The sequence below is a fragment of the Melanostigma gelatinosum genome (assembly GCF_949748355.1).
Source record: "Melanostigma gelatinosum genome assembly, chromosome: 2".
Taxonomy (NCBI): domain Eukaryota; kingdom Metazoa; phylum Chordata; class Actinopteri; order Perciformes; family Zoarcidae; genus Melanostigma; species Melanostigma gelatinosum.
The window spans coordinates 32958111-32980610 of record NC_136635.1 but is presented as its reverse complement, the minus strand read 5'-3'; the positions used below and the strand labels follow the sequence as shown (position 1 = coordinate 32980610).

The 22500-nt window shown below is 43.4% G+C and overlaps 2 protein-coding genes across 6 annotated transcripts in view; one reads left to right on the top strand and one right to left on the bottom strand.

Annotated features, from left to right (window-relative positions):
• The window catches only part of emilin1b (elastin microfibril interfacer 1b), a 20456-nt gene extending 5369 nt beyond the window's left edge, over positions 1-15087 (top strand). Inside the window, exons 2-15 of one of the 5 annotated variants that reach the window (XR_013772924.1) lie at positions 3153-3278; positions 5097-5347; positions 5501-5760; positions 6606-6779; positions 6867-8408; positions 9116-9449; positions 9957-10184; positions 10271-10519; positions 11331-11522; positions 12702-12899; positions 13068-13085; positions 13341-13475; positions 13754-14563; positions 14767-15087. Coding sequence is in view for 4 of the 5 variants with exons in the window: in XM_079292448.1 (XP_079148574.1) it covers positions 3153-3278; positions 5097-5347; positions 5501-5760; positions 6606-6779; positions 6867-8408; positions 9116-9449; positions 9957-10184; positions 10271-10519; positions 11331-11522; positions 12702-12899; positions 13068-13085; positions 13341-13475; positions 13754-14076 (4030 nt within the window). In the remaining variant the exon portion in view is untranslated. Of the gene's footprint in view, positions 1-3152; positions 3279-5096; positions 5348-5500; positions 5761-6605; positions 6780-6866; positions 8409-9115; positions 9450-9956; positions 10185-10270; positions 10520-11330; positions 11523-12701; positions 12900-13067; positions 13086-13340; positions 13476-13753 lie in introns of all 5 variants that reach the window. The other 4 variants (XM_079292450.1, XM_079292451.1, XM_079292449.1 and 1 more) reach the window with 4 other exon arrangements.
• Positions 15088-16915: 1828 nt separating this feature from the next.
• On the bottom strand, positions 16916-22178 carry il17a/f2 (interleukin 17a/f2; the record flags this gene model as incomplete). Its single annotated transcript, XM_079292030.1, has 3 exons — positions 16916-17773; positions 18909-19075; positions 22146-22178. 3 exons carry the CDS (start codon positions 22176-22178, stop codon positions 17551-17553), a joined length of 423 nt encoding a protein of 140 aa, XP_079148156.1. The 3' UTR covers positions 16916-17550.
• Positions 22179-22500: the final 322 nt, after the last annotated feature.

The window sequence follows — 22500 nt, the reverse complement described above, 5'->3', positions numbered from 1 at the left end:
CATCCGAACGTTAAACTTCATCCGAACGTTAAACTTCATCTGAACGTTAAACTTCATCAGAACGTTAAACTTCATCAAAACGTTAAACTTCATCCGAACGCTAAACTTCATCAGAACGTTAAACTTCATCAGAACGTTAAACTTCATCTGAACGTTAAACTTCATCCGAACGTTAAACTTCATCTGAACGTTAAACTTCATCAGAACGTTAAACTTCATCAAAACATTAAACTTCATCCGAACGCTAAACTTCATCAGAACGTTAAACTTCATCAGAACGTTAAACTTCATCCGAACGTTAAACTTCATCAGAACGTTAAACTTCATCAGAACGTTAAACTTCATCCGAACGCTAAACTTCATCCGAACGCTAAACTTCATCAGAACGATAAACTTCAGCCGAACGTTAAACTTCATCCGAACGTTAAACTTCATCCGAACGTTAAACTTCATCCGAACGTTAAACTTCATCAGAACGTTAAACTTCATCTGAACGTTAAACTTCATCAGAACGTTAAACTTCATCAAAACGTTAAACTTCATCAGAACGTTAAACTTCATCCGAACGCTAAACTTCATCAGAACGTTAAACTTCATCAGAACGATAAACTTCATCCGAACGTTAAACTTCATCCGAACGTTAAACTTCATCTGAACGTTAAACTTCATCAGAACGTTAAACTTCATCAAAACGTTAAACTTCATCCGAACGCTAAACTTCATCAGAACGTTAAACTTCATCAGAACGTTAAACTTCATCTGAACGTTAAACTTCATCCGAACGTTAAACTTCATCAGAACGTTAAACTTCATCAGAACGTTAAACTTCATCTGAACGTTAAACTTCATCCGAACGTTAAACTTCATCTGAACGTTAAACTTCATCCGAACGTTAAACTTCATCTGAACGTTAAACTTCATCAGAACGTTAAACTTCATCAGAACGTTAAACTTCATCAGAACGTTAAACTTCATCAGAACGTTAAACTTCATCAGAACGTTAAACTTCATCAGAACGTTAAACTTCATCAAAACATTAAACTTCATCCGAACGTTAAACTTCATCAGAACGTTAAACTTCATCAGAACGTTAAACTTCATCACAACGTTAAACTTCATCACAACGTTAAACTTCATCTGAACGTTAAACTTCATCAGAACGTTAAACTTCATCAGAACGTTAAACTTCATCCGAACGTTAAACTTCATCCGAACGTTAAACTTCATCAGAACGTTAAACTTCATCAAAACGTTAAACTTCATCCGAACGCTAAACTTCATCAGAACGTTAAACTTCATCTGAACGTTAAACTTCATCAGAACGTTAAACTTCATCTGAACGTTAAACTTCATCAGAACGTTAAACTTCATCAGAACGTTAAACTTCATCTGAACGTTAAACTTCATCCGAACGTTAAACTTCATCAGAACGTTAAACTTCATCCGAACGTTAAACTTCATCCGAACGTTAAACTTCATCAAAACGTTAAACTTCATCAGAACGTTAAACTTCATCTGAACGTTAAACTTCATCAAAACGTTAAACTTCATCAGAACGTTAAACTTCATCAGAACGTTAAACTTCATCAGAACGTTAAACTTCATCCGAACGTTAAACTTCATCCGAACGTTAAACTTCATCAGAACGTTAAACTTCATCAGAACGTTAAACTTCATCAGAACGTTAAACTTCATCCGAACGTTAAACTTCATCAGAACGTTAAACTTCATCAGAACGTTAAACTTCATCCGAACGTTAAACTTCATCCGAACGTTAAACTTCATCAGAACGTTAAACTTCATCAGAACGTTAAACTTCATCAGAACGTTAAACTTCATCCGAACGTTAAACTTCATCCGAACGTTAAACTTCATCAGAACGTTAAACTTCATCAGAACGTTAAACTTCATCAGAACGTTAAACTTCATCCGAACGTTAAACTTCATCAGAACGTTAAACTTCATCAGAACGTTAAACTTCATCAGAACGTTAAACTTCATCTGAACGTTAAACTTGTTGTTCTCTATTCCAGAAAATAATAAATCAACACAATTGAATTGAAACACAAAGAGACAGTCAGTCTGCTGCAGAACCAGCATGGCCGACACAGAGACACAGTCAGCACTATCACACAGTGATCACTTCTGCACATGACACACACACACACACACAGTAGTGTTTTCAAGCCTTCACCCTCACATGTAATAAGTGACGGTTTGGCTTATGTTGTATTTTGTCCCCATAAGTAAGGTGAGTCCCCACAATGTGACTGTGTGAACAGATTCATGTCCCCACAAGGCAGGTAAAACACCATTTCCACACACACGTACAATACGTGTGTTGTTGTATTTAACGAGTCCTTTTGTGTGAAGCTGTCAGGTGATTTCCTTGTGTGTGTGTGTGTGTGTGTGTATAAACTGAATCTATAAACTTAATAGAAACAGAAATAGACAATATGGAAGAAATCTGATGGTAAAACTATGTTTATATATTTGTTTCATTATTATGTGTAAATAAAAGCAATAATCAATATATATTTGTACATTTTCATACATGTGTTCACTCTGGGCAGCGTTCAGGTTTCCATCTGATGGTTTTGCAGTTTCAGCTTCATATGTTTTCAATCAGGAAACACAGCCGCCGACCACGGACTTCAAAATAAAGCATGTCTAGAACCGCTGCAGTTTCAAAATAAATCTATTTGACTATTTAAATGGTTGGGATGTAAGTTCACAGGTTTAACACCGTGTTTCAGGACACAGTTAGTTTGAGGACTGTTCGTTTTGAAATAGTCTGCGATGTCCTGTAGCATCTGCTTCTTTAAACTATCCGAAAACATCTGCACACGCTCAGTTCTGACCTCACTCGACCCAGACAGATGTTTGTCGTTAAACCTGTGGAGCTGCAGCTGACCAAGAGAAAAACTCAAACTTACAGGAAGCAACGGTAAAAATCTGATCAATAAAGGTTTATTAACCCTTCGTGTGTGTTTTTAAATGGAAGCCGCTGACATGAAGCTGCAAAGTGACGCCCGACTGTGTGACGTGCTACAAATCTGTGTTGGTTGACAGGAACTTGAGGACCAGTCCTCCTGAACTTTGTGTTAACTAGTCATGTGACTGAAACCTGTGTGTGTGTGTGTGTCGTACAGGAACTGGTGTGCATTCGTGGTGACGAAGACGGTGAGCTGTGTGGTTGAGGACGGAGTGGAAACCTACGTGAAGCCTGATTATCATCCCTGCAGCTGGGGGAGTGGACAGTGCAGCAGAGTGCTGGTGTGAGTACACGCACATAAATATATATATACATATATATATGTATATATATATTTATATACATATATATATATATATATATATATGTATATATATATATATACATATATATATATATATATATATATATATATATGTATATATATATATATACATATATATATATATATATACATATATATATATATATATATATATATATATATATATATATGTATACATATATATATATATATGTATATATATATATATACATATATATATATATATATATATATATATATATGTATATATATATATATATGTATATATATATATATATATATGTATACATATATATATATATATACATATATATATATATATATATGTATATATATATATATATATATGTATACATATATATATATATATACATATATATATATATATGTATACATATACAACAAATCCTGCTTGAGGAGTGGAATGCATCCCACAGCAGTGTGTGAGCAGCCTGGTGACCAGCATGAGGAGGAGGAGGAGCCAGGCTGGTGACCAGCATGAGGAGGAGGAGCCAGGCTGGTGTGGCTGTGTGTGGTTCTTCCACACACTGCTGAGGCTCCTGTTTGTTAAATGAATAAATTGTAAAATTGCCAATAAGTGTTGTTCCTTCCTTGTCACTGATAGACTTCAATCATCCAAACAACCAAACAAGAGTCAACAGCAACAGCAGAATAAGCTGTTTTCATGGACGCAACCCACATACTCAGCTGTGCTGCTCATCCTACAAATGCATGTTCCTTATGAATGGAGCTCCGTTTGAAAGGAAAATAAACAGGCTTTCCAACGGTATAAAAGTTATTGCCAAGAAGCATCGTTACAACAGAGAAATAATCTCCCAAACACGAATTTCCGAACTTTTTGTTCGATGTTTATATTTATAGTCCTGTGTGATATCCTGTGCTGACATCACACAGGACTGTGGTACATGCTGACATCACACAGGACTGTGGTACATGCTGACATCACACAGGACTGTGGTACATGCTGACATCACACAGGACTGTGGTACATGCTGACATCACACAGGACTGGGGTACATGCTGACATCACACAGGACTGTGGTACATGCTGACATCACACAGGACTGGGGTACATGCTGACATCACACAGGACTGTGGTACATGCTGACATCACACAGGACTGTGGTACATGCTGACATCACACAGGACTGTGGTACATGCTGACATCACACTGGACTGTGGTACATGCTGACATCACACAGGACTGTGGTACATGCTGACATCACACAGGACTGTGGTACATGCTGACATCACACAGGACTGTGGTACATGCTGACATCACACAGGACTGTGGTACATGCTGACATCACACAGGACTGGGGTACATGCTGACATCACACAGGACTGTGGTACATGCTGACATCACACAGGACTGGGGTACATGCTGACATCACACAGGACTGTGGTACATGCTGACATCACACAGGACTGTGGTACATGCTGACATCACACAGGACTGTGGTACATGCTGACATCACACTGGACTGTGGTACATGCTGACATCACACAGGACTGTGGTACATGCTGACATCACACAGGACTGTGGTACATGCTGACATCACACAGGACTGTGGTACATGCTGACATCACACAGGACTGTGGTACATGCTGACATCACACAGGACTGTGGTACATGCTGACATCACACAGGACTGTGGTACATGCTGACATCACACAGGACTGGGGTACATGCTGACATCACACTGGACTGTGGTACATGCTGACATCACACTGTGCCTCTGCATGTGTCTGCAGCTACCGGACCTTCATGAGGCCGCGGTACAAAGTGGCCTACAAGATGGTGACGCAGATGGAGTGGAAGTGCTGCCACGGATACAGTGGAGTGGACTGCAATGACGGTCCGGTCGGACGAGCAGGAACACAGATTTCCACCACCAGACCTCAGCCCAGACCGGGGGGACAAGGAGGAGGGACGAGCTATGGACAAGGGGGAGGCGGTCAGGGAGGAGGCAGTTCTGGATCCGGACAGAGTGGAGGACACAGTGGTGAGTGCATTCTTTCTTCTTGTTGTTTTTATTATGTATTCATTGTAATGTTACTGTATTGTGTCAGATGTGTGGCCCCGCCTCCGTCTCCATGTGACTGTAAAGAGCTTCTGTGATTGAAGCTCTGACTCTGCTGCTTCCCGTCTCTTCCAGGACGAGGTGAGAACGAGAAGGTGAGGCAGCTGGAGGAGAAGATCCAGAGTTTAACCAAAAACCTTCAGGACCTTCAGACCACCATGAACGAACACTTTCAACGGGAAAGCAACAAACCGGGCTTCAGTGGAGGAGGAGGAGGAGGAGGAGGAGGAACCTCGTCAGGAGCAAGAAACCCTGCTGATGCAGCTCAGCCAGAGATTAAAGAGACGATTCACAGCATTCAGACCAAACTGGACCAGCTGGACAACCGCACACAGGTGAGTCACTGCTTATCTGTGAGGACTTCATACGGGAGTCAAGCTGTTACCTGACATGGACCGTTATCGTATCAAAGACTGAATCAGGGCGTTGGAAAGGTGATCATGATGGAGGTCCAGATGGACATCTGTGTGAACGAGCAGAGTTGGTTGGTGCAGTTTTGTCTTGAAGTCGTTTTTTAACACTGTAAACTGCAGCAGGCGTGTCTCTGCTCCAACAGGCCCATGATTTGACTTATTATTTAAGTTCATTCAACCTTTATTTTGAGATGTATCTCATTTCCAAGGAGGTCCTGACCAAGATGACAGCGTAAACATGTCACCACGTAAAAACAGACTTTAAAAACAAAGCAGCAAAAAGTCAAAAAATATTGTAAAAAAACATAAAAGAGATGACGGACTTTAACCAAACCAGCAACTTGCTTCAATCAATGAACTGTCACTCAGTGTTTTTTTAAATCTTGCATAAATAATGGTGTAAGTGTCTCTGTAGCTCAGGGTGCAGGTTGTAGGGACGACGTACATATTCTGATTGGATGGTTGTAGCTTCTGATAGTTGTAGGAGTCAGAAGAGAACATATATCAGGAGGCAGTTTGTGAAATATGACCTCACAGTGTTCGACTCTACGGTCGCATAAGGAACACAAACAAACTTTGTTTAAAAAACCTGCAATGATGAGTCCAGAAACCCGAATCAGACACCAAACACAACGCAGCGCGGCATACTGAAGCTAACATTTCCAAAGAAGATAAAGTTTTATGCATTTAAACAAAATATACATGAGAAAAGTTTTGTTTTAAATGTGTTCATGAGGACTGACACTGAGGTTGCTCTGCTCCAACAGGCCCATGATAAAACCCTAGTCAGCATCAACAAGCACCTGGTGAATGGGAAAGGGAACGACCTGGACGGAGGTCCGTCTGGAGGAGGACTGAGTGGAGGGAGGCTGAACTTGCTGAAGGAGGAGATCCTGAGGGAGCTGGAGAGGAGGGTGTCGCTGTCCTGCTCCTCTTGTCAGGTATCACATCTCTTTCAATGAGCCATTCGTCCACTTTCACATGACGGCATTCTGAACGGGGAAGAGGGTTCGCTGTGTGTGTTCCAGGCTGGCGTGGAGGATCTGCGCCGACAGCAGCAGGAGGACAGGGAGAGCATTCGAGCTCTGGAGAAGCAGCTGAACGCCATGGATGTTCGGTATCGGCAGGGCCTGGACGGACTGCGACGGGAGGTGGTGCGTTCGCAAGGATGCTGTGCCACCGTCAGCGAACTCCAAAACCGCGTCACCGTCGCAGAGCGCAAGATCAGCTCAGCCTCGGAGAACTTTGACGTTCTGCAGAATCGTCTGGACAAGGTGCTCGGCCGAGGAGGCGGCAGCAGCGAGAACGGTGGCTTTGGAGGAGGAGGAGGAGGAGGGCTTGGTGGTGGTGGTGGCGGTGGAATCGGGGGAATCGGGGGAGGTGGGAGGGATGCAGTGGTGACGGAGGACCGACTGGACAATCGGCTGAGGGACCTTGAACGACGCATGAACAACACCGTGCAGCGGACCGAGCAGAGCTGCTCGTACCTGGAGAACGACCTGAAGGACTACTTCCACAGAGAACTGGGGGACCTGAGGACGGTGTTCCTGGACCGGTTCGATGACCAGGCCTTCAGGATTGTAGACGTGGAGCTGGATGTGGGCCTGGTGAAGGACGGGGTAGGCGACCACGGCAAGAGGCTGTCGAAGCTGGAAAACAGCACATCCATCATCAGCCGGAGGCTTGAGGAGTGCAGCTGTGGAGGGACTGAAGGAGGTGGAAGAAGAGGAGGTGGTGGTGACCGGGCAGATGGAGGAGGAAGGTGGGGAGCAGGTGGAGATGGAGGAAGACCTGCAGGAGGTGGATCGACAGGAGGTGGATCTACAACAGGAGGAGGATCTACAGGAGGTGGATATGCAGGAGGAGGATCTACAGGAGGAGGATCTACAGGAGGTGGATCTGCAGGAGGAACAACAGGAGGAGGATCTACAGGAGGAGGATCTACAACAGGAGGTGGATCTACAACAGGAGGTGGATCTACAACAGGAGGTGGATCTACAGGACGTGGATCTACAACAGGAGGAGGATCTACAGGAGGAACAACAGGAGGAGGATCTACAGGAGGTGGATCTACAACAGGAGGTGGAACTACAGGAGGTGGATCTACAACAGGAGGTGGAACTACAGGAGGTGGATCTACAACAGGAGGTGGATCTACAGGACGTGGATCTACAACAGGAGGAGGATCTACAGGAGGAACAACAGGAGGAGGATCTACAGGAGGTGGATCTACAACAGGAGGTGGAACTACAGGAGGTGGATCTACAACAGGAGGTGGAACTACAGGAGGTGGATCTACAACAGGAGGAGGATCTACAACAGGAGGTGGATCTACAACAGGAGGTGGATCTACAACAGGAGGTGGATCTACAGGACGTGGATCTACAACAGGACGTGGATCTACAGGAAGAGGAGGTGCAGTCAAAGGGTTATCTGAGACCGGAGGAGAAAGAGAAGGAACAACAGAGAAATCACTGGAGTGGAGAGTGGTCGCCAACGAGGATCAGATTCGGCACTTCAACACTCAACTCAAAGACATGTCGGTGTCTGGAGACTCGCTGCTCGACAAGGTGAGATATAGATCCAGGGACCACGAGGGTCACCTGAGAAAGTTACCAATGGGTCCATATTAGCCGACACCTATGCCGCAGGGAGGAGAGCAAATGGGAGCTCCGGAGATGACGGCTGGCTAGTTAGCTAGTCCATCTCCACTGCTGGCTAGTTAGCTAAGTTAGCTAACTCGTCAATTCTCCAGAGCTAGCTATTTGGCCAGCTAGTTTTTTGGACCCCTCAGCTGCTCTCCTGATGGCAAAATAGTCTTCAAGCGTTGAGGACTCAACGAGAGAGATCGCAGACCACCATCCTGCAGTTGGGCTCTTCTGTTAACAGTGTAACCATAGCATGAAGGCATGGTGGAGTTAGCATGGTAGCTCGCTAACTAGCCATCTGCTCAATGAGTAAAAATGTAACAACTTAATGCTCCATCCAGTCTTGTCACAGCATATGAAAGACAATTGCCATTGACAGATAAATGACAACTTTCTTCAGGACATTTTTCTGAAACCAGTGGTGCGTAGTAGCATGGGTGAATCAGCAAGCTAGCCAAGAAGCCAGCCGCCCAGTTGTTAGCTTGCTAAGTCCACCATGCTTTAATGCTACACTGGTTACAGAAGACGTAGCCCCACAGCTGGTCATCTCTCTAATAGTTTTAACAGGAAGTATGTTCTCACTGTTGGATATGATCTGTATGAATATTAACATGTCAATCATCACTGAGGTTGTGGACCTGAGCCACGATGTCCGTAAGATCAAGGACCTGACCGGGGATCACGGCGAACACTTCAACCGAATCGTGACGGAGGTGGAGCTGCTGGGGCAGGACTGCGAGCTGTGCGGGAAGGTGGAGGACGAGCTGCAGAGGCTGAGGAACCATTCCCAGGATGCACTGGGGCGCATGCAGAGCCACATCAACAGACTCCAGATAAGACTGGACTCGGGGAAAGAAGGCTGCTTCCAGATGTGTTCGCAGCTGGAGGACGAAGTCCGCCGGCTTCGAGACGACGTCGGGAGGTGCAACGGCCGATGTAAGACCGGCCCGGACACGCCCACAGGTCAGATCGACCAATGAAACGATTGCTCACAAAAACCCTGCACCCTAACCTGTTTACAACGATAACAATGGCAGTTAAAAATCAAAAAATCCTTCATTTGAAACTTCCATTGACATCAATCAATCAGTCCGTCCGTCTGTCTGTCTGTCGCTCTGAGGGAACAACTGATGCATTCTGGGTTCAGACCTTGTGCAGTTTCACATGAAAACAAATGACATGTTCAGCGTTTCATCTTCACTCTGTAATCTGAGTTTTCTGAGATGAAGCTTTTTCCTTTAAAGATAATAACGTGTTTTCACATTTTTGCATTTGGTTCTCATGAGATAGAAAAGCAGCATGTTTTTAGGCCCCGGCTGTTTATAGAATCCGTAAACATTTCTTGAAATGTAAGTCCAGAAATGTACCAAAGTGCTTGCTCCTCGAGCTGGGAGATGTTTTAATGTGAGCTTGAATAGTTTTTAATGAAGAGGTTAATTAAAGTTGTTTTGCAAACTAAACCCTCACCAGGTGGTGGTTCTGGTGGCACCAGTGGTCCCAGCGTACGTGGACCCGGGTTGGATGCTGAGAAGCCTTTAGACGGCCACAGTGTGATCGGATGCTCCATCAACAACAACCAGCTGAAGACGCTGCAGGGCGAACTGTCCGAGGTCATCCTCACCTTCAGCTCCATCAACGACACCCTGAAGGGGCTCGAACACACGGTGCAGAAACACGACAGCGTCATCACCGACCTCGGTGAGCTCCAGCTCGCTAACGCCGACTCTCTGCATTCGGTACAATGGCTCTCTCTCGGCTAACGCTCATCCTGTGATCCCCGACAGGAAACACAAAGGATAAGATCATCTCGGAGCTCGACAAAATCCAGCAGGAGGTGACGGAGCACATCGAGGAGAGCCGCGACCGCCTGGACGCCATGGACGGTGACGTCCGGCGGTTCGAGAGCATGCTCCTGGTGGAGATGGGAGACTGTAGGAGGTCCGGAGACGGGCTGGAGAAGAGGCTGTCGAAGGTGGAGGGAGTCTGTGGGAGGCTGGACGGCGTCTCCGACTCCATCCTCAAGATCAAAGACGGTGCACTTCATTTCATGTTTTCTGTGCTTATATTTTCTTTAAGAAAACCTTAGCAAACATCATATTTGCAACACAAACCAGATTCATAAAACCTGTAGGAATTTATGGAAGCAAATTTCCTATTTTTGGGACAAAACAAGTGTTTGCAAGCCTCCACTAACTAGTCAAGTCAGTAAACATTGTAAACATGAGTTTATGTTTCAATCTCTAGTTTCAAGTCTTCTTCAATACAGCATGATGTTCATTTAGTACATTATGGTCCATTTAGAGTCACACAGACCATAAAGCAGGGGATGCTTTAGGGCGGGGCTGCACGCTGATTGACAGGTCGACAGCACAGCGTAGTTCGGTCTGGGAGTTGTCCGTGTTTTTTTGTTAATTGTAACATTTTTGTCCTAAAAATGTTTTATTCAGCGTTTGGTTGTACTTAGCTCCGCCCTTCTCGTGTCACTTCTGGTTTAAAAAAAACAAGATGGTGACGAGCATTCAAACATCAGCCCACAAACCAATGGGTGACGTCACCGTGACTACGTCCACTTCTTTCATAAGGTCGACAGTTCATCCTCGAGTCCAACCGGATGTTTGCGCCAAATTTTAGGAAATTTGCTCAATGTGTTCCTGAGATATAACGAGAACGGGACGGACGGCCACGGCTGATAAAAATCTCTTCATCCATCTGTTATCCGCCCGGCAACAAAGTCTGAAGCTCTCTGATTGGATGGATTCTGACAGACATGCCCTCTGGGCCTTGTGGTTAGCGTCCAAGGTTTTGTTGTGTCGTGTTTTCTAAATGTTTTGATCTGTTTTTCAGGACTGAACCGACACGTGTCCAGTTTGTGGACGTGTGTTGCTGGTCTGAACGAGTCGGTCGGCCATCACGGAGGAATCATGGACTTCATTCAGAAGAACCAGGACGACGTCGACAGCAGGATGAAGAACCTGAACTCCAGCCTGAACCAGGCCCTCAAAGACCTGCAGAGTTCCTCTGAGCACGACCTGACCGGTGAGCTGGACTCTACTCTGTTTCTATTTGACTCTATTCTTCTCCATCGGAAGACAAACAGAATGAACACGCATTCGTTTTTCTGACATAAAGTAAATCAAGTGTAGATCTGTTATTTCATTTCATGTATTACATTGTTTCTCAGTTCAGTCCACTTCTTCCTCTCAACAGGACTTTGAATTCTTGTCGTTTGACTCGGCGGTGTCTTTCTGATGGACTCGACTACTTTCATGCACAATCATCCTCACGATCATGGTGTCAATGCTCACGTGCAGATTACTGCCATCTGTCATGATGTTTACAGTGTGAATGCTTCTCATTCCCGGTGATGTGTCATTGATGAATGAATAGCATGTGAGGATTCTCTATACCACATGTCCAATGTGTTGTATTGATACAGTAGATTACATTAAGCTGCAGGAGCTTCAATGGTATTACGAGCCTGAATAATTCATTGGTTCTTGTGTTGATAAGGAAGCATTGAGCTGCTCTGTATAAACTCATGCGCTGATCTAGAGAATGTGCTGAATGAGTGAAGCTTTCTAGATCCCTGAAAAAGCAAACGTCAGACGCCGTGTTGATGTTGTGTTGTTTCGTAGGCGCCGTGCGGCTCAGCAGACCTCTGAACTTGTAGCTCTTCTGTTCTTTTCTGTTTGTTATCTCACTAATAACTGCAAAGTTTGAACACAAGAGACAGAAATACTCCTCGTCTGTCAGAGTTACAAGTTGGATGTTAACTAATCAGCAAATTAGCAATCGATGGACAAATCAAACTAAGAGTAACACCCGTACAAACACCAGCTGCTGCTGAGAGCATGCCTGCTCATCAACAACAGCATCAAGTTACAGTAATCTGCTTCATGGGTCCAGATAGTTCACTCTAACCTAATAATGTTCAACAAATATGCGTCTCCTTTCTTTTTTATCTCCCTCTTATATTCTATCCATCTCTTCCAAATGATCGCGGTTTAACCCAAAATCCAAATTCACAACAACATCTTGAAGATTTTAAGCAATCGGTGACTAATTGTTGCAGGTTTTTTTTTACAACAGGTTCAATTGCAGCTCAGCCAATCAAAATCAAGGACCCAAAGGTTTCCCCATAGAAAGTATCTCAGTCAGAGTAAAATATGACATTTGTGTTACATGTCAGTTCATATCATTCACATTATTTCACAGGCCTGCCCGGACCCCCGGGACCCCAAGGAGAGAGAGGCTTCAATGGGCTGACGGGTCCGCAAGGACCTCTTGGACCTCTTGGACCTCCTGGACCTCTTGGACCTCTTGGACCTCCTGGACCTCTTGGACCTCTTGGACCTCCTGGACCTCTTGGACCTCCTGGACCTCCTGGACCTCTTGGACCTCTTGGACGACAAGGTGAAAAATGGAGCCCGAGGTCAAATGAATGAACCGGATCCTCAGTATATAAAGTCTACATTCAGTAAATGTTCTGCTTCCATTGTGATGATCACAAACAGATTGTTTGCTGTGATTTTTATTGTTCTGCTATTTCTAACAGCTGCTCTGATGTCTTTTGTTTTACAGGTCACAAAGGTGAACCAGGTATGGAGTTTAAATAATAAACGGGCTGAAATACAAATGAACTGTTGTTCGGTTTTACCTGCAGAATCACACACTGTAGCTCCTGATTGGTCACGAACAGCTTCTGATCCAGCAGCCAATCATGTCTCTTGATCAGAAGATCATTTATCAGTTTGACTTGTTGCATCCTCTTGTGTTTTTGTTAGATAACTGTTAGAAGACATACCAATCAAAAACTGAAGACATGTATCATAACTGTCATCCGTGTGTGTTCAGGTCTTCCTGGTGTCGATGCTCACGTACCCAGACTGTCCTTCTCTGCCGCTCTCACCGCTCCCATGGACAGAGCTGGAACCATCCTCTTCGACAAGATATTGGTCAATGAAGGAGACTTCTACGACTCGAGAACAGGTAAACGTGCAGGGTCGGCGGTTCGATCTCCTGCTCCTCGCTTTCCACGTGTTGCAAAAGTCCCTGTCCATGTTCAAAATGCACCAAGTTGGACACAGCAGTCGCATCCAGCTCCCTTCAGGGTAAACACTGTCAGCTCTTTCAGCACTGTAGCCGTTAGCTGTTAGCCGCCGGCTCGTCATCGACATGTTGAGGGGATCGTGAATTGCTCCCTATCTCTGAATCTTACACCAAGTCCCAAACTTTATGACTGAAATGTTTGCTGGTGTCTCGTTCAGGTATTTTCACCGCCCCCGTCGATGGACGTTACTTCTTCAGCGCCATCCTGACGGGTCATAAGAACGAGAAGATCGAGGCGGTTCTGTCCAAGTCTAACTACGGCGTCGCCAGGGTGGACTCCGGAGGCTACCAGCCCGAAGGCCTGGAGAACAACCCCGTGGCCGAGGCTAAAGCCACTCCGGGATCTCTGGCCGTCTTCAACATCATCCTGCCTCTGCAGACCCGGGACACGGTCTGCATCGACCTGGTGATGGGCAAACTGGCCCACTCCGTGGAGCCCCTCACCATCTTCAGCGGCATGCTGCTGTATGAAGACATGTGACGGGGTAACCTGGACAACCCACAGGAGGCTGCACCATGAAGTACGATGTCACCTCCTCATTCACCAGCGATCCGAAACAGATGAGCGAATATTTGAAGAGAATGTTGAGTCCTGAACAGATTTCTGTCTCCTCGCTCTGATGCACCACAGATACAAAGATGTCCGTTCGACTGGTTTTATTCTATTATTCTAAAGAGTGTTTTATGTCACTTCACATGTGGACGACAGCAGGGCTGGGTTTACCGTCAGCTGATCTGATGTGGTCACATGATCTAACCTCAGAACAGCACTGTGAGGACAGATGTCCCTCTAAACCAGGATCAGCTGATGCCTGGCAGACCTGCTTTTTGGAAAGATGGGAAATCTGTTATTGATCATCTGACTGGTCGATGTTGAGATATGTGAATTTGGACCACGGTGTTGGACGGACAGATGGACGCTCGTTGCCATCCTTAAGCCCCGCCCCCGGCAGATCAGACTTTGTCAGGTGACGATGTGACTTTAAATGTGATGAACAAGTCTTTGCTCTGAAGCTTGATAAAAGCAGAATGTGTTTTCAGTTTGGTGTTATGATGAGTTCACGTTGTGAATGTTTTATATTAAGCTGCAGCTTTTTCCTCTTTTATTGGTGTTTTTTATGTCCTGCCAAGTATTTAAACTATTATCATTTCATTTCACTTTGATGGACAGATGCTGAAAGACAAGGCTGGAAATGCTCTACGTTTGTCTTACTGTCCACAAATCCACTGAAAGTCCAGTGGAGGAAGACACCTTCAGATCATTCCCTTAAGTCAAGCGGTGAGACCAGAATCCTGCATTCTAAATATTATTTAAGTGAAAATATTGAAGTTTAACAACAAAATGTAGTTAAAGTATAAAAAGTGAAAGTATAAAAATGGAGCACTAAGGCAAAGAGGCTTTATTACACACTCAATACTTAGCAGGTGCATTCATGGAAGGATTACTGAACGGGTCAACAAGTGTTGACCCGTTGACATCAACAAGTGTTGATGTTTCATTGATGTTTCATTGATGTTTCATTGATGTTTCATTGATGTTTCATTGATGTTTCATTGATGTTTCATTGATGTTTCATTGATGTTTCATTGATGTTTCATTGATGTTTCATTGATGTTTCATTGATGTTTCATTGATGTTTCATTGATGTTTCATTGATGTTTCATTAATGTTTCATTAATGTTTCATTGATGTTTCATTAATGTTTCATTGATGTTTCATTGATGTTTCATTAATGTTTCATTAATGTTTCATTGATGTTTCATTGATGTTTCATTGATGTTTCATTGATGTTTCATTAATGTTTCATTAATGTTTCATTAATGTTTCATTGATGTTTCATTGATGTTTCATTAATGTTTCATTGATGTTTCATTGATGTTTCATTGATGTTTCATTGATGTTTCATTGATGTTTCATTGATGTTTCATTGATGTTTCATTGATGTTTCATTGATGTTTCATTGATGCTTCATTGATGTTTCATTGATGTTTCATTGATGCTTCATTGATGTTTCATTGATGTTTGATGATTCTGCGTGTGAGACGGTTGTCGTGTCGTTTGGTAGAAAGAACACATTCTGTGATCTTGAGTAACCAGGTCATGATTTCTCATTTCTTCATCCTCTCACAGGCTTCAGCTCCAGTTTTCATGTAAACCTCTTTTCACACTTCACACGTTTGTATTGATGAATACATTTCACATAACAATCTGTGTTGTATTTTTTCAACATGTGACACTCTTCATGTACACACTCGTCTAAAGGTTTGGAATCAGCTGTGATATTTATCTTATTTTCTTCAATAGTATCTTTTAGATTAAACACAGTGTAAGTCAGACTTTAACTGTTGGCAACATACATGATGATATAAGGAGCTTATGTTTCTGCTTCAGTTCCTTTTCTGGCCTGATCGTCATGTGACTTGGTGAAGTGTGTAGCATTAAGCCACAGATCAGATCTGAATCATGACATGTAGGCCATCGAGGAGGTCTGAGCTCTCAGTGCTCGTGAAATACGTTTGTCTCTAAAAGAAAGACACACTCACACACACACACACTAACACACACACACACTCACACACACACACTAACACACTCACACTCACACACACACACACTCACACACTCACACACACACACTAACACACTCACACACACACACACACTCACACACACACACACTCACACACACACACACACACACACACACACACTCACACACACACTAACACACACACACACACTAACACACACACACACTAACACACACACACACAAACACACACACACACTAACACACACACACTCACACACACACTAACACACACACTAACACACACACACAAACACACTGACACACACTCACACACACTAACACACACACACTCACACACACTCACACACACACTAACACACACACACACACACACTCACACACACTAACACACACACACTCACACACACTCACACACACACTAACACACACACACAAACACACACACTCACACACACACACACTCACACACACTCACACACACACTAACACACACACACTCACACACTCACACACACACACACTCACACACACACTAACACACACACACTCACACACACACACACTCACACACACACTAACACACACACACTCACACACACACACACACTCACACACACACACACTCACACACACACACACACACACACACACACTAACACACACACTCACACACACACTAACACACACACACACACTCACACACACACACACACTAACACACACACACTCACACACACACTAACACACACACACAAACACACACACACAAACACACTGACACACACTCACACACACTAACACACACACACACTCACACACACACTAACACACAAACACACACACTCACACACACACACACTCACACACACACTCACACACACACTAACACACACACACTCACACACACACACACTCACACACACACACACTCACACACACACTAACACACACACACTCACACACACTCACTCTCACACACACACACACTCTCACACACACACTCACACACTCACACACACTCACACACACACTCAGACACTCTCACACACACTCACACACACACACACACACACACACACTCACACACTCACACACACACACACTCTCACACACACTCACACACACTCACACACACACTCAGACACTCACACACACTCACACACACACACACACACACACACGCTCTGGTCACTGAAATGATCCGTTACATTAATGTCACTGATTCACGTCGTCATTCTCGTGAAAGTCAGAATGATGTCATTCATCACGAGTTCTGTTTCTATCTTTTTATTGGTAAAGAGAAACAATCATAGACAACAACAGGAACCATAACGGATCTGAACCGCCTGACCCAGGTGGTTGAGATCCAGGTTTGTGGAGATCCAGGTGGTGGTTCGGGTTCAGTCCTTGCCGGTCTTGGCCCAGACGCAGGTGCAGCCGACGGCCACAGAGCGGTACGACGCGACGAAGCAGCGTCCTCGGTCCTGCCGGTTCAGGACCAGGACGTTCTGGTAGATGGGGACCGAGTTCAGGTCTTGTCCGCCGTCGGGACCAGAACAGAGGCTGCTGCTGCACTCGGCCTCCCAGAGGACGGAGGGGATCCGGTTCGGCACCGTGGACGACCTGAACAAACAAACATCAAATCACACGTGAGGATCCGGTTGGCTGCTGAGGACGTTTATGCTTTTTATATTTATACATTTACCGTCATTCTGTGAGGAATGAATGAAATATCCATCAAATAAATGAACAAACATTGTTTGTCAGACATGTTTGTGTCTGATGAAGTATTTCATGAAGTCAGGGCTTCTTCAAAAATATAGAATAGAGAATATGAAAACTGAACATAAACACATTTATTGTGAACTTTATTCTGAAAGGAAGTTTTATTATGTGTGACGTGTATAATCTGTTGACACTTTTTAAGCACGTAGTCTGTTTTTTATTTTTAAATCTTTGAAAGGAACAGTGCGTAACATTTAGGGGATTAAACTATCGTTATCTACGTGGGGATGTATTCTGTATCTGTATTTATTTGGTCATGTAGAAATATCTTTGAGATCTCTCTGCCTGCAGGCCACCATAGTTTGAGCTGAGGGTGTTTCGTTGGTTGCAGTCTGTAACTGCACCACTAGATGTCACTAAACCTCGCACACTGTTCCTTTAAGACAGCGGTTCTCAAACTTTTTCTGTCGCGCCCCACTTTGGAGGAAGAAAGATGTTGACGCCCCACCGCCCAAACAAAATTGTAATAAAATGGTTTATGTTGAATTTTTATTGAAACATTTTGTCACTCCTCCGTCTGTGTTTTTTCAAATAATAGAATAAAGAAAATTGCAATCACTTTTAAGTAAACCAGATTGCTCCATCAGACAAAAACAAATACAATGTGCAATCACTTTGTTAGAACATCATGGCCGTCGCGCATGCGCAAGCGTAACCTGTTAACGGCGTAACGTAAACATTTACGCGAAAGTACAGGCATTTCGCCATCTATTTATGAATTACTTAAAAAAAATTGAAATCAAAAATTCTGCATTTCCCGCCTGTAATACCACCGCGCCCCACAGTTTGAGAACCACTGCTTTAAGAGATCGATCACGTTCGGTGTGGATGAAGGTTTCGATCCGCAGATATTTGGAGCAGAGCGAGTCCATCGAAGGACAAACGTGTATTTAGTGTTTGACACTTTAAAATCATCTTCAGCATCGATTAAAGATCCGTTGATGTATTTCTGGACTCTGAGTCTCAGACTGACCTCCAGCTCCACGGAGACAGAGACCGGAGGTGGACGTTCCCGTTTCCTTCAGACGAGGAGGAGACCTCGGAGGAGAACGCCAACGTGGCGTCACAGCGAGGAGGAGTAGAGGGAGGAGTCTTAAGCCTGGAGGAGGAGGCGACTACCCACAATACACTGCAACACACCTGTGGACAGGAGAAGAGATGACTTTAAATAACACATTCCAAATAAAATAAAGTTCTATTATGGAGAATATTACATGCGTTTCTATTTAATGTAGGCAGACATTATAAATAAAGTTCTACATTTCAGTGCCGTGAAGTAAATTGAATCAAGCACTAAATGTAAGTGTGATTGTACTTTACTTTATACTTCTACATCTGTCAGCTTGAGTTACTTTACAGATTTAAGAAACAGCATTGTGATACAATAAACTGAGTAAAATTAGCTTCAATAAAAATAATCCAACATTATAACACATGCAAATCTAAAAGAGTACAATTTACTTTTATACCTTGAATTTACTTTGCATCTCTTGAACTCTGATTTCATCCGAAATATCTCAACTTTCTTATGTACATATATATGTATATACATACATATATATTTATATATGTACATACATACAATCCTCAGCCAAACAATGAGAGCTTGTAAGAACATCCCTTCGTACCAGTTAAATCATATTTGACCTCGTCAGCTGATAATCAGCCTGATTGTCTCTGAGGCAGCAGCAGCTGGTCTCCGCTCAGCGTTAACGGTCGGCGTTGTTAATAAAGTCTGCGTTGTTAATAAATTCGGCGTTGTCAATAAAGTCGGCGTTGTCAATAAAGTCGGCGTTGTCAATAAAGTCGGCGTTGTTAATAAATTCGGCGTTGTCAATAAAGTCGGCGTTGTCAATAAAGTCGGCGTTGTTAATAAAGTCGGCGTTGTTAATAAATTCGGCGTTGTCAATAAAGTCGGCGATGTCAATAAAGTCTGCGTTGTTAATAAATTCGGCGTTGTCAATAAAGTCGGCGTTGTTAATAAAGTCGGCGTTGTTAATAAAGTCGGCGTTGTTAATAAAGTCGGCGTTGTCAATAAAGTCGGCGTTGTCAATAAAGTCGGCGTTGTTAATAAAGTCGGCGTTGTTAATAAAGTCGGCGTTGTCAATAAAGTCGGCGTTGTCAATAAAGTCGGCGTTGTTAATAAAGTCGGCGTTGTTAATAAATTCGGCGTTGTTAATAAAGTCGGCGTTGTTAATAAATTCGGCGTTGTCAATAAAGTCGGCGTTGTTAATAAATTCGGCGTTGTTAATAAAGTCGGCGTTGTTAATAAATTCGGCGTTGTTAATAAAGTCGGCGTTGTTAATAAATTCGGCGTTGTTAATAAAGTCGGCGTTGTTAATAAATTCGGCGTTGTTAATAAAGTCGGCGTTGTTAATAAAGTCGGCGTTGTTAATAAATTCGGCGTTGTTAATAAAGTCGGCGTTGTTAATAAATTCGGCGTTGTTAATAAAGTCGGCGTTGTTAATAAAGTCGGCGTTGTTAATAAATTCGGCGTTGTCAATAAAGTCGGCGTTGTCAATAAAGTCGGCGTTGTTAATAAAGTCGCGTTGTTAATAAAGTCGGCGTTGTTAATAAAGTCGGCGTTGTTAATAAAGTCGGCGTTGTTAATAAATTCGGCGTTGTCAATAAAGTCGGCGTTGTCAATAAAGTCGGCGTTGTTAATAAAGTCGGCGTTGTTAATAAATTCGGCGTTGTCAATAAAGTCGGCGTTGTCAATAAAGTCGCCGTTGTCAATAAAGTCGGCGTTGTTAATAAAGTCGGCGTTGTTAATAAATTCGGCGTTGTTAATAAAGTCGGCGTTGTTAATAAATTCGGCGTTGTTAATAAAGTCGGCGTTGTTAATAAATTCGGCGTTGTTAATAAAGTCGGCGTTGTTAATAAAGTCGGCGTTGTCAATAAAGTCGGCGTTGTCAATAAAGTCGGCGTTGTTAATAAAGTCGGCGTTGTTAATAAATTCGGCGTTGTCAATAAAGTCGGCGTTGTTAATAAATTCGGCGTTGTTAATAAAGTCGGCGTTGTTAATAAAGTCGGCGTTGTTAATAAAGTCGGCGTTGTTAATAAAGTCGGCGTTGTTAATAAAGTCGGCGTTGTTAATAAATTCGGCGTTGTCAATAAAGTCGGCGTTGTTAATAAATTCGGCGTTGTCAATAAAGTCGGCGTTGTTAATAAAGTCGGCGTTGTTAATAAAGTCGGCGTTGTTAATAAATTCGGCGTTGTCAATAAAGTCGGCGTTGTCAATAAAGTCGGCGTTGTTAATAAAGTCGGCGTTGTCAATAAAGTCGGCGTTGTCAATAAAGTCGGCGTTGTCAATAAAGTCGGCGTTGTTAATAAATTCGGCGTTGTTAATAAAGTCGGCGTTGTTAATAAAGTCGGCGTTGTTAATAAAGTCGGCGTTGTTAATAAAGTCGGCGTTGTTAATAAAGTCGGCGTTGTCAATAAAGTCGGCGTTGTCAATAAATTCGGCGTTGTCAATAAAGTCGGCGTTGTTAATAAAGTCGGCGTTGTCAATAAAGTCGGCGTTGTCAATAAAGTCGGCGTTGTTAATAAAGTCGGCGTTGTTAATAAAGTCTGCGTTGTTAATAAAGTCGGCGTTGTTAATAAAGTCGGCGTTGTTAATAAAGTCGGCGTTGTTAATAAAGTCGGCGTTGTTAATAAAGTCGGCGTTGTCAATAAAGTCGGCGTTGTTAATAAAGTCGGCGTTGTCAATAAAGTCGGCGTTGTCAATAAAGTCGGCGTTGTTAATAAAGTCGGCGTTGTTAATAAAGTCGGCGTTGTCAATAAAGTCGGCGTTGTCAATAAATTCGGCGTTGTCAATAAAGTCGGCGTTGTTAATAAAGTCGGCGTTGTCAATAAAGTCGGCGTTGTCAATAAAGTCGGCGTTGTTAATAAAGTCGGCGTTGTTAATAAAGTCGGCGTTGTCAATAAAGTCGGCGTTGTCAATAAATTCGGCGTTGTCAATAAAGTCGGCGTTGTTAATAAAGTCGGCGTTGTCAATAAAGTCGGCGTTGTCAATAAAGTCGGCGTTGTTAATAAAGTCGGCGTTGTTAATAAAGTCTGCGTTGTTAATAAAGTCTGCGTTGTTAATAAAGTCGGCGTTGTTAATAAAGTCGGCGTTGTTAATAAAGTCGGCGTTGTTAATAAAGTCGGCGTTGTTAATAAAGTCGGCGTTGTCAATAAAGTCGGCGTTGTTAATAAAGTTGCTGCTCACCAGCAGAGCGCCTCGGCTGCGTCTCATCTCCATGTTCTTTCTTCAGGTTCTGGTCCGGAGCCTCGATGTGTCGCTGCTCTTATGCAGATCTCTTATCTCTGACTTCCATCTGTGTGTCGCAGATGAAAGAGAGACAGACGCTGATAACATCTGACGGAAACTAGCTCAAGTTTCCAGAGATATGACATTTAAAGATCTACAATGATCAGCAACATTCAGCCGGAAGCTGTTCTTCTGATGGAACAATGAAGAAACACACACCTGGTCTAATGTTTCAGCTTTAGGATGAAAGGCCTGGAAGAAGACTTGAAGAAGACTTGTTCCTGCTGTACTTCTGATCTTTAACTCTAAACAG